Genomic DNA, 12,898 nt, shown 5'->3' on the forward strand with positions numbered 1-12,898 from the left:
CCTAGGAGAAAGGAGGCAGGGGAGGAGAGAGCACAGAACCTGCCGTTATAATAATTATTATTTTATTATTATAATTAATGATTAATATTATGTAATTATAATTATTATTACATTGACAAGATGTGTCCAAATAACAAAGGACTATGACTGCCTCATCAGAATGGGGCCAGGGGCAGTGGGGAGAGCTGGCCTTGGGGCTTGTCAGGCTCTTCCCCTTTTTACCCCTAAGCCTTCCTGTCTCCATGGAGAATAACCTTTGAACCATCTATGGGGGTGGCCAGGACCTCTCCACCTGAAAGTTCGCAGGAATGGAAGTTATCGCCATTATGAAAATTCTTCCCACAGGATGCTAACTATTCCTCTGACTTGTGTCTAAAGTGAAGCAGAGCAGAAATACAGCGCCAGGTCTGGAGGCAGAAGCCCTGGGTTCAAATCCCTCCTGGAAGGCTAACAACCTCCCAGTGTGACTTTGAGCAAGATCTTTTACATCCCTGGGTCTCAGTTTCTTCATCTATAAAATGAAATTGAACTCAATGGCATCTGTGGTCCCTTCCAGCCCATGCTATGACCCTCTGAGTTACCTTTGAACTCTGACACTTTGGTTCCTGACGGCCTGGGGGCTAAAGAAATGCTTAAATTAGATGCTAAAACTGTTGGGTTCTTCATAAGGAGACATTACTGCCCTCTCTGTGTCTTGGGGAGAGGAACAAGGCTCTATATAAACTTTGTATCTCAATAAAATCAAGTATTTCCACCCTTCTCTCCTGCATTTATATATTATCTACTATGTGCTGTGGTAAGCACTTTGCAAAAACGATTGCATTTATATATTACCTACTCTGTGCTGTGCTAAGAGCTTTACAGACATTGATTCATTCCATCTTCCCAGCAATCCTGGAAGTTAGATGCTATTATTATTCCCATTTTAAGTGGAAAAAACCGAGGCAAAGTTTAAGTGACTGGTCCAGGGTCATGTAGCTAGAAAGTAACTAAGGCTAAGTTGGAACTCAGGCCTTCCTAATAATGATAGCTAATATTTACAGAGTTCCTTTCCCAGCCCAGCATCGTGCTAAGGGCCTTACCATGACAATCTCATTTGACCCCCACAACAATTCTGGGGGGTAGGTCATGCTCTGAGCCCTATTTTACAGAGGGAAAAACTCAAGCAAATAAAGTTACTTGGACCAGAAAGTGGCTGAGGCTGGATTGGGGCTCAGGAAGGGGAGTCCTCCTGATTCCAGGTCCAGTGCTCTGTCCACTGTAAGCTAACTGTATTTTGTATATTTATAAAGTCCTTTAAAATGTGCAAAGCAACAGTTGCTGCTTTGGTGGAATGAGCTCCCGTTATGGATTCTCTGAACAACACAAGACCCACAATCCTTCCGAGGGCCTTAAGATAATTGGGAAATATTTAACAAAATAAAAATAATTAGAAATAGATAATATTACATTTCGGGGGCAGCTAGATGGCCCAGTACATAGAGCACCAGTCAGGAGGACCTGAATTCAAATTCAACCTCAGACACGGAACACATTCTAGCTGTGGGACCCTGGGCAAGTCACTTAACCACAAGAGCCTTAAATAATAATAATAATAATATTACATTTTAAAACAAAGGCACTGGATACCCCAAGGGCTCATTGGGTAAGGATGACTGCTACTGACCCTCCTCCAGAATGCTGGACACTCTCTCTCAGCAGTCAAGAAATTAGCCTTTGTGAGACGGTTACTTCAGGATTAGGCTCTTACGGGGATCCTGGTCAGAGATTCTAGTTTTGTCCCAAATTAAGAACCTTCCAGTAGGTTTTCTAAAGCTCTTGTTCTGTTCCCATCAGGCTCCAGCACCCTAGAAGGCCCCTAAAAGCATTCAAAAGGGATCCAGCTCTCTAGGAAGAAAAGATCAAAGTGCCGAAGAAAGGCTGTTGTCTAGACCATAACATGACCGATGAGTAGGAGAAATATTCGGACAGATATTGCAGGTGTGAAATGAACCGGACAAACAGAATCAGAATACTGTGAAAGTGGCTGCTGTGTAATGCTTTTCATTTTGTAGTTGAATCTTATTCATGTCGTCATTTGGGATTTTCTTCACAAAGATATTAGAGTGGCTGTCATTTCTGTCTTCAGATTATTTTACGGGTGAGGAAACTGAGGCAAATAAGGTAAAGTGACTTGCCCAGGGCCACGCAGCTGGTTCTGATTTGAACTCAGACTGAGGAGTCTGGACTCCAGCCAACACTCAGGTCATTTTGCCACCTCGCCACCAGCGTGATTGTGTCTGAAACAAAAGCCCACCCTCAGACATTGTGGCTGAGAGAGAAGCAGATTTCCGTGGGGGGGATGGTGCCAGATTGGAAGTCAAAGGCCTTGGGTCCAGATTCTTGGCCAGCTAAGACTTGTGTGGGCCTGGACAAGTCCGAGCTTCCCTGTGAATTAGGTCCCTCAGCCATAAAGCGAAGGATTTGCACCCGCCAGCCTCGAGTGTCTCCTTTAGGTCTGAATCTCTGATCCTAGTTCAGATGCAGCGCTCTTTCCTAATGGAAAAAATCGTCTTCCTAGGTTTTAATCTATTTGAATGTTAGAGGCCGGGGCTTCCTCTCTGGCCCCGGCTGGCATTAGAGCAGCTGCTCCTGAGCCCGAGCCCGCCCTGATTGGCCTGGAAGCATTGAGCCGTCCCTTTCTGAGCCCAAGGGCGGGTTCTCCCACCTTGGGCAGCCCGCTGGCCCGCTCCTGGGGCTCCCCACATCGTGTGGGCTTGGTCCCGGCCAGGGCCGGCCCCGCGGCAGCCGCCCAGCATCCTCAGAGGCAAGAGGCACAGATTATGGAGCAGCACGGTCACCATTTGGGGGCCGTGGTTCCCGAGTCTCCACCTGGCTGGAGACGGGCTGCTCTGTTCTTTCTCGGAGAAGGCAGCCGGGCAATGCACAGAGATGGCCTCCATTCCAGTTTTAGCCTGAGCCCTTCATCCGTCTGTTCCTGGGCAAATCGCTTGTCCCTTTGGGTCCCAATTTCTTCACATGTAAAACGGAGGCGACAATTATTAGGATTACCTCATAGAATTCTTGTGAGACTCCAGGGGGATAATGGATCTAAATCAGTGTTGACTTTTCCAATATAATCGGGGGTGGGGAGGAGGCTTGTCACAAAAAATACAGAATTTAACTCAGTGCCCCAATGCCTGAGGGACTCAACGTGTCAGGGAGAAATTAGGAAGCCCCCCAACAAGGAGACCTGGACGTTGGTGCAAGAGCCAGAGTTGCTGCTGGGATCCAATGAGAGGGGCCCTAGAGACCCGAGACAGAAGAACTGGATTCTAATCCCCACTCTGCCACTATTCTGGTTAGTCTAACACCTACTATGCACTAGGCACTGGAGGTTTGGCACCTATGTGCTAGGGACTGAGTGGTAGGGACCCACTATGTGCTAGACACTGGGTATAAGGCACTTACTATGTGCTGGGCACTGGATATATATAAACAAAAGTGAGAGAGTGCCTGCCCTAAAAGACTTATATTTTATTCAACAACCTTAATATATGTTAGGCAAATCATTTCATTTCTTTGACACTCAGTTTCCTACTCTGTAAAATGAGAGAACTGGACTCCATTTCTAAGCTCTGCTCCTAGGATTCCCATTTCTCTCTTGGAGATTCAGCACCTGGAGACCAGGATCTTATTTCTCCCAACAGTCTCAGGTCCTAGGATGTTACAGTTGGAAAAAAGAGATTTTTCTTTTGAGATTATCTAATAACAATCCCTAACCTGTGGTTCATTGACTTATTTTTGAAAATATTTTATTACTTATTTCTTTATTTTAAATCCATTCCATTTATTTATAGTTCTATATAACTGTATTTCAGTACAATTGGTTTCCTTTGGGTATTTATTTTATGCATTTAGAATGTTATTTTGAGAAGGGATCACAGACTCTCCTCCCCGGACTGCCAAAGAGGGTCCGGACCGAGGGAGGGAAAAATCAACAACTTATGCTCCAGGACCAGAAACGTGGCTCGTCCAAGATGCTCCGGTTTGGAAATGGCAGGAGTAGATGTCCGGGTCCCAAGACCCACCGGGCAGCCTCCTTTCCGTCGCCAGCTCCCAGAATCCCCGCCACGGGGGACAACCCGTCTCCTGCTCCCCGTGGGTCTGAGCGTGTCTCCCAAATACCAGCCCTCCCGAGGGGACGCCTTCCCTCTGGGTTTTGAATTACAAGTGGGCAGTGCCCCCTGGCGTCCGCATGGAGAGTTCTCAGAAAAAAGGCAGGGCCACAATCCTGCTGCCAGGACAGAGCACCCAGTGCTGCCTTTAGGATGCTGGCGATGTCACTGGGGACAGTGACCGGACCAAACATATAAGAAACGAAGAACAATTCATTATAAGAAGCAGCCAGTAGTCCAAAGGAAAGGGACTGGGAGTCAGGGGATCTGGGTTCAAATTCTGCCTTTCTAACTAGTTTGGTGACATTGGGCATAACTCCGTCTCTCCAGGCCTCAGTTCCTCACATGTACAATGAGAGTTCATGTGAATCACCTCCGAGGTCCCTTGGATTTAAATCTGTCACCCTCCCGCTTCCCCCGCGATCCTGCCTCCTGCGTGCTGGACTCTGGGCCAGGACGTCCCGGGTTCGAGCCTTGCCCCAGCACAGAGCAGCCTGGAGAGTTGGAGCAGATTTCTTAACTTCTCAGTTTCTTTCTCACCTGTAAGAGAGAGGAGGGAAAAACGGAAGGGAGGAGAGAGCAGACTCGGTGGCTGCAGGATCCCAGATGATGCAAACTGTGACAATGATGACCCCGGATGAGACTGTGCGAGGAGATGAGAAAGCTGGATTCTGCCCTGGAAGGCAGAGATGTATTTGTACTCAAAAGATCAGGACTCAGATTTCTTTAGAACTGGGTGGCCCCGAAGTATCCATGTTTCCTGCCCCCATCCCTCCCACTTACCTTCCCATAGAATGAGAGGATTGAGTTAAGCGGCTTTTTTTGGTCTCAATTTCTCTCCCTCCACCCTTCCTCAGCCATTGAGAAGGTAAAAAATCCTTTATTATTACATATTATTAGGCAGTCTCGAAAGCCTGGGCTTGTCTCCGTATTAAAGGCATTTAATATATTTAAATTGTATATATTCGAGTCCATTCCTCTCTCTGGGTCCATCATCCCCTTTGTAAAATGAGCTGACCGCTAAGGGTTCCTTCCAGTTCTAACACGTCATCGCAGCCGCTCCGGAGTAAAATATTAATGATTCCAATGATGAAGGACCTTATTTCTTGTTTTTTATTATTTATTTTTGAAGCTCCTTAATTCTTTCTTTATTATTTTTTTCCCTGAAGATCCTTATTCCTTTTTCATTATTTTTAGGGGGAAGGTCCTTATTTCTTAAGTTTCCAGAATACTTAACTTCACCCTGGCCCCGTGGAGCAAATAATACAAGCCCATTATTATGCCCATTTTACAGGTGAGAGGTTGGGGACTCAGCGGGGTCACGCGGCTCGGTGAGTGGCGGGAGTTCAGATCCAAAGCAGAGTTTCTGCTCCCCTTCATTATTACTTTTACAGCCCAGCGGCGTTGCATCCCGTTTATGGGAAAACAGAGCAAAACAAAACAGCCCGAAAGAGACACGATCTAAGGGCAGAGGAGGAGGATTTTGATGATTGTCTTCAGACGTGAGCCTGTGGGTGGACAGAGAGGATCAGCTCCCCGGGCCCTGGCCCTGGCCACGGGCTTCCTCACCTTCTGAGCAACAGGAGAGGGGAGCCGGGCGCGGGCAGCCTGCGATTCCAGTATTCCTCGCCAGAGGGCAGAACAGCACACGTTATCTCCTCTTATCTGTTCTTGGACTAGGTCCCTAGAATTAAATCAGCCACAATCCTAACAGCTACTTACCTAGTGATTTCAGGGCACAATGCGCCGTCATGCCGCCTCTAGGAAAACTCTAGAAATGGAAGGCCTTTCCTTACCCCCAACCCTTTTTCAATTGACTTAGAGTTATTATTATTATTTTCTGAGGCAGTTGGGGGTAAGTGACCTACCCAGGGTCACACAGACAGAAGTGTTAAGTGTCTGAGGCTGGATTTGAACTCAGGTGGTCCTGAGGTCAGGGCTGGGGCTCTACCCACTGAGCCACCCAGCTGCCCCTAGTGATTCTCCTTTAATACAGAGCGGGATGTCTGTGCATCTGTGCTCACGGAGTGAGCAGCGCTTACATGCTGTTTCACTCCCCTCTCAGTACCCCATCTCACACACAAACGGTAATTTGGAGACAGAACCAAGTCTGTTTTTGGTTTCAGAGCCCTGACTTAACCTCGGAACGATTTTCCTATTGCCCTGAGGGGCTCCTTAGCTTTTCCAAGTCTCGGCGTCCTCGCCTGCCAAATGAGACCATCTCCTGCAAGGCACATGGTGCTGGGGTAAGGAACGGGCCCAAACCGTCCGCCCCATTCTGGCCTGTAACCCTAACTAGGTAAAACGCGATCTTGATCACTTCACTCGGAAGCTTTTCTAGACCAAGGGTGAAAAGTCTTTCAGAGTCACTGGATGAAGCGGAAAATCTGGCGCAATCGGGTGAGGAGTCTGCTGGTCCCTTGGGTTCCGAGTTAGCTGGAATCGGGAATTGCAGAGAGCAGCAAGTCCGGGAGAGAATGCCAACCGAGGCAGGGGAACCGCGGCCAGTGACTCAACAGGCCGCTCAGCCCGAGGCTCCCCGAGGACAGAGGGAAGTTCTGAGAAAAAGCCCAAATGTTTCCAGAAACCTCAATTTTTGTCTCAACCACAGAGGCCGGGGCCGACTACCGAGAAATGTAACTGCGAGGCGCTCAGAACCAAGTGCTGGGAATTTCCCTCGCTCAGGACTCGGAATGACGGGTGTGGAACTCGGAGTTCTGGGGGGTTTCTACTTAAAGTAAAGTCCCTAAAGCTGAAAAGGCAGAATCCCATAGACCCGAGCGGTGATCATACAGGGTGTCCCAAAAGTCTTAGTGCCATCTCAATGCTATCAGAGCTTAAGAGGCCATGGGGGGACTACGGCGCTTAGATCTTGTTTTTGTTCAGTAGTTTCGGGCTCGTGCGGCTCTCCATAGCCCCACGGGGGCTTTTCTTGGCAAAGGTAGAGTGGTTCACCATTTTTCTCTTCAGTTCATCTTGTAACTGAGGCAGTTAAGTGACTTGTATTAGTGACTCACAACTATTACTATTAAAAAGACCAATATTTAATATCCTCGGCTTCCCAGGCTAGAGCTCTCTCTCCTGCACCACCAGTTGCTCCTGCACTTAGCCTGAGCTATCTACTGGGACGGTATTAAATGCGTAAAGGCCGCTGTCAAAACTAGGAGCTCCCAGCCCACCCCGTCCCCTTCTGTCAGGAATGTGGGCTCTTTCCCGGCTGAGGGAAACTCGAGGCCTGGAACAAGGTCTGAAGCCCCGGCTTTTTGAGGTGTTCTGGGCTCTCCCTGGCTGGGGTTTAACTACTTGGGGAAGAGATTTCCATAAATGGATGGCACCAAACTCTCCCACTCCCCTCCCCCCCAGCCAATCCTCATCCTCAAGGATACTCTGTGGGCTCCCCTCGTGACAGCCTCCCCCGGGCCTCCTTGCCTCTCAAAGAGACAAGATCGAAAGGCAGAGGAGTGAGAGATTCTGATAATTGTCTTCAGTGCGAGAGCACAGGGGGCGAGACTGGGAGCGGCAGGAGGAGAGCAGGGCGTCCTTCTGCTTGCTTTGGTAGAATGGAAACGGCTTGAGGGCAGAGACTCAGGATCTTAGTCCTTAGCCCAGCACCCCGCACAGAGATCCAACAGGGGCCGGACCTCTTATCTCACCGGCAAAAGGAACACCCAGAGGGCACCCGGTCTGTGGGCATCCTGGGCCCTGGCAGAGGGGCTGGCACCGGAGACCGCGGGCAGTCTGAGGCAGTCCTGGCTCACGGGCGCAGGATGCCGTCGGTCTGAGCAGCAGAGCTGGGCCGGCCGAGGGGGCCGGGGGAGAAAAGCCAAACAAGACGCCAGACACACAGTTCATTAGTCAAACAGGCCTGTTATTTGTGTACAAAACTCTACAATTACAAAAGTCACATAAAAAGGGGTCTCCGAAGCAGCCGCCCCCGTGGGGGCTCAAGGCACAGAGCACAGAAAGAATGGCCGCGCTAAGGCACTGCGGCTGGCTGGGGACACTCGCGGCGGCTCCGGACGCTGCCGGGGGCCCCGGCTGCTCACCCCCCACCCTCCCCATAGCTCGCACAGAGCCAGCCACACTGACTTCCGTGCCCAGGAGCAGCCCTTGGTCGCCAGCTCGGGGCAAACCGCCCCTTCCCACACTTGGCCTCTTGGGCTTAACCCAGAAACCTTCCTTCTTCTTGGCCCCAAGCTTCCCAGCCAGGACATAAGTGGGCCGGGACAGCCGCCTATGGAGACCAAGACAGGGGGTGGGAGGCCCCAGGGCTCCGGACCCCAAGTCGGCCCCTCAGTCACCACCACAGAAGGCACGGGAACGGGGTCTCCAGCCAGTTGGCCCCGGCTCTGTCCCGAGGAGGAGGATGGCTGAGTCAGGACCCCTGTGAGTCCCAGAGAATGTCAGGACAGGAAAACGGGCTCTCAGCGGATGGGGCCTGGGGCTCCGGGGGTCTCCCCACCGCCCCTCAGTCCGGTGCAGGCCGTCACAGGCCCGGCGGGTGCTCCCCAGGGTAGCACATGCAGCAGCCGGCCCCCGAAAACTCCATGTCCGCCTTCCTCTCGCTGCCGAGGAGGCCGTCGGTGACCGAGTGCTCCGAGATGATGTCCTCCACCCTCGTGATGTAGAGAAGGGTGAGCAGCACGCCCAGGAACTGCGCAGGAGAGGGAGCACAGTCGGGGGCCGCCCTCCCACCTGCAGTGCCCTGAGCCCGCCGTCCCTCCCGGGGAAAAGAGCGCCTGATTCTGGGTTCAAGTCCTGCTCTGCCAGGACTCACAGCACCATTTACTGTTGCTAAGACTGACAGGCTGCTCACTGACCTCCGCCTATTGGGGTCTCAGTTTGCTCATCTGTGGGATGGGATAATGAGACCACCACTGACATCATCAGTCCCCGGAGCAAGGCCCAGGGACAACCTGTGTCAACAGCTCTGCAGACCTTGGGGCTGTATAGGGAGGCCGGCCTTCATCAGTATGGGGGGAGGGGGGTGAAGCTGGGGGGATCCGGGTTCGAATGCTGCTCTGGCACACTGGCTGCAGGAGCTGGGCACTTGGGAAGGTGCCAGGCAGAGGAGCCTCCTGCCCTAGAGCCCCTGAGATCACAGCTCCATCCTGGGCACTGTAGGTAGTGTGGGCAACAGGAAGCGCCCAGCCTCAGTGGGTGGGGGTCACCGTACCCATTTTGCAGAGGAGGAGGCCGAGGGCTTGGGCTCAGAGAGCGCCAGCATCTGCCCCCCTCCGGCTGTCGTTCTGCTTACCGCCTCCCCCTCCCAGAGCCCTCCTGCTGCCCCGGGGGCTCCCCCCCCCCCGCCTCCCGCCCGGGGCCACCTCACCTGGGGCAGCAGGATGCCCAGCAGGACGGCAGCCATGATGGTGTAGTTGTCCATGAACCAGATGATCACAGCATTGGTGCAGCCGCGGATGTAGATCACGTCCAGGACGCTCAGGCGCTGCCCGGGGGTACAAAGGGGATAGGGGGGCTCGGACCCTGACCGGCCTCTGCCCTCCCGGCCCGACGCCCCCACCCTCAGACCCCCCAGCGCTGACATTCTAGGTCCCGGGTTCTAAGGGCTGCTCTGGGCTAACATTCCAAGTGACAGAGAGAACCAGGAGCCAGGAAGACTCCACACACTTGGGAAGGAGGGACTTTAACCTCTCTTGGATTCAGGACATGGGGACCGACAGCGTCGCTGGCAGGATCAGGTATGATTACATCTTGTGAAGAGCTTTGTGAACGGCTCAAGAGAATGGCCAGCGAGGCATCGTCCACCACGTCCAGAGGCCCCAGTCCGGGCAGAGCCTCCGGGTCTCTGGGCACCCAGTGGGGCAGGGCACGGGGGTGGGGGGGAGAGTTTCAAGCACCTGCTCCTCCCTCCTTCCCTTCTTTCCTTCCTTTTCCCTCTCCCCCCCCTCTGTCTCTTCCTCTTTCTGTCTCTGTTTCTCTCTCTCTGTCTCTCTGTCTCTCTCTCTGTCCCTCACACAGACTCCTCACTGGGTGTGTGGGCCGGCCCCCCTGAGCCCATTTCTGTCTGTAAGGATGCGGGGGAACCCCCAGAGCCACCATGAGGAACCATCTGGGCCCAGAGCCCCGGCGCCCCCCCCCGGACCCTGTTCTTGCCGCTGTGGCCGCGCTGACCCAGTTCTGGAGCTCTCTGGGACCAGGGGCGCCCCTGAAGCCCCTGAGGCGGCCGGCCCGGCTGGGGAAGCTCCCTCGGCACCGGGACGGGGGGAGGAGGGCAGGGAGCACTGGGTTCTGACACTCGAAGCTCTCACCTCCTGGTTGATGGTTTTGTAGCCGCACATGGTGTTGATGACGTCAGACTGAAACAGAGAGGAAAGGTCAGAGCGGTGGGGAAGGTCTGGGGCCGCTCGCCCAAGCAGCCCCCGTGCAGGGCCCTAACTGAGGCCCACGGCTTTTTAAAACATGTTTTGGTGACTGCATCTGATAGGATTGTTCTCCCGCTGAAACCCTGTTTTTAATTTTATGCTCAGAACCCCTGGTTCCCAGCTCCTCCGGCGCTGCCTCCGTATCCGTTTTCCCGTCCCTTTCTGCCATATCGGACCAGGGTGGGGGCGCCTCAGTTACTTTCATTTGCATTTCTTTGGTCCTGGTGACTTAGAGCCTTTTCCATGGCCCCAGCCCTGCATCCTCATAGCGAGGGGGGCACCGCACCAGGCCCCCACGGCCCCCGCAGAGAAACGCTCCCCCCTCCCTGGTCTCAGCTTCCTCTTCTGCCAAACGAGAGGGTCCGACCATGGCCATAGAACATCCCCACCCCCAATGTGCCAGACAGCGGCTGGTGGTTTGCAGAACCTGGTGGCAAATGGGCCAGAACAGGGTCCATTCCAAAGCTCTTTAGGCCTGGATCAGAAACTTTCCACGACGATGAAGGGAGCAAGGCTCGAGGGGCATGGACGCCTCCGTCAGACCCGCCATCTGGGGGGCGTCTGCTGGGACAATGTCAGCCTCCCTCTGCGGCAGGTCTGGAAGCAGCCCTCAAGAGCTGGCGCTCTGGGCAAGGTCGCTGCCCCTCTGACCCCAGGCTCCTCCTCTGACAGAGGAGGAATCTGCCCTCTGGGGTCCCTCCTGACCAGGGGGGCTTCCAGCCGAGGCTTTCAGGGCTGAATGTCTGCTTGGTCGAGTCCCAGGCTTGAACCCAGAACCCAAGGGGAGGGGGCGCTTAGTGCCCAAGCTCAAGAACCGCATCAGGAACGAGGAAGCCCTGGGTTAGAATCCTGTCTGACATTTACTAGCTATTTAACAGAGCCTCCCCACCCCCCCCCCCTCACTTTTCCCATTTGTGCAATGGGGGTAATGGCATAAGCTCAAACAGGGAATCTGTAACACGCTTAGCACAGCCTGTACACAGCAGGCACTTAACAAACCCTCCTCCCTTCTCTCCTTCCTCATCCATGCTGCAGTGATTAAGCACCTACTGTGTGCCAAACATGCAAAGAAGACGGCCTCTGTCCACGAGAAGCTGCTGCTCTACCGGAGAGACACAGCTGGGAGTCACCGCCTAACCGCGAGCTCATTCGGGACAGACACAGGGACCAGGAAAGGCTTTGCCCAAAGCTGCCTGAAGGGAGCCTGACAGGAAGAGAGACCTCTGGGACCCTGGGCCCGGGGACAGCCCGGACAGAAGCCCGGGGGCCGGCAGTAAGACGCGGCGAGCCCGAGGGCCGGGGCCTGAACTGCGCGACGCACTGAGTCTGTAACAGCCCCACGTGGCTGCGGAACCAGAGCGGGCTGCAAGGTCGTCCCACCTGGGCCCGAGAACTCTCCCGCTCAGTACTTTGGTGACCGGATTTCACCAGAACTGGCTTCCTCTGTAGCCCGAGGGATTTTATTCTCGGCATTTGGGAACGTGACTGGGGAAGGAGGGGCCTCGGCTTCCCCGGACACTGTCCTGAGGGAGCCAGGAGGGCTCAGCCGGGCCCCTGGTTTTTACAAAGGGAAGGGGGGTCCTCGGAGGCAGCTCTGCCACGGCTGTGACTTGGGTGGGGGAAGGGAGTAATTCGATTGGAACAGGCAAAAAAAAAAGCTGCCCACGACCTCAGTTTCTCCCACCCGGCCAGTAGCTGCCCTGAAGGGTGTTTATGGGGCTCGGCTGGGTCCGTCCCCGCCCCCTGGGGAAGCTCGAGGCCACGTTTGCCGCTAATATTTACCATCACATTCAGGCAGAGGAACAAGGTATTTTGTTGTGACCCAAGTGCCCAGACTCCGCTGAGGGGCCCCCACGGACAAGCAGCCTGAGAACGTCCTCGGCCCCTCTCTGCGAACGTTGGCCTGGCGGCCCCTGCTGAAGGCGGCTCCGGGACTCACCGTGTTTCTGAAGCAGCAGGTGTACGGCACCCCACAAGCCAGGGGCCCGGGAGCCTCGCAGTCGTGGTACTGGTTCATGGCCCAGTCTTTGTAGTCTTCTCCCCCGCAGCACTTAAACTGGGAGGGAAGGAAAAAGTCAGTGAGAGAGAGAGAGAGAGAGAGAGAGAGAGAGAGAGAGAGACAGTTGCCCCACCCCCTCCTGGCCTTCCCTTCTCCCCGCTCCTGCTCAAGACCCGGGGGGCCATGAGTCTCTGAGCTGGGGAAGGGGGGAGCCCAGGAGGACAGGTCCCTGTGGGCACTAAGGCCCCAGAACAGCCAGGAGCCCCCATCTGCCCCCAGGCTCCAGGATTCTCAGAGGGGACCATGCTCCCGAGCCTCAGTTTCCCCACCGAGCCTCTGAGGGGCCTTTGTGAGGA

General features: G+C 54.0%; 1 protein-coding gene across 1 annotated transcript in view; it reads right to left on the reverse strand.

The window, feature by feature from the left end:
* Positions 1–8,004: 8,004 nt before the first annotated feature.
* Positions 8,005–12,898, reverse strand: part of TSPAN15 (tetraspanin 15) — a 45,901-nt gene continuing 41,007 nt past the window's right edge. The window contains exons 5-8 of the mRNA XM_031956847.1: positions 12,483–12,599; positions 10,430–10,477; positions 9,490–9,606; positions 8,005–8,811 (exon numbers count right to left, since the gene is read on the reverse strand). Coding sequence (XP_031812707.1) covers positions 8,644–8,811; positions 9,490–9,606; positions 10,430–10,477; positions 12,483–12,599 — 450 coding nt within the window. The 3' untranslated portion in view covers positions 8,005–8,643. The remainder of the gene's footprint in view (positions 8,812–9,489; positions 9,607–10,429; positions 10,478–12,482; positions 12,600–12,898) is intronic.

The sequence above is a fragment of the Sarcophilus harrisii genome, chromosome 2, assembly GCF_902635505.1.
Source record: "Sarcophilus harrisii chromosome 2, mSarHar1.11, whole genome shotgun sequence".
NCBI classification, from domain to species: Eukaryota; Metazoa; Chordata; class Mammalia; order Dasyuromorphia; family Dasyuridae; genus Sarcophilus; species Sarcophilus harrisii.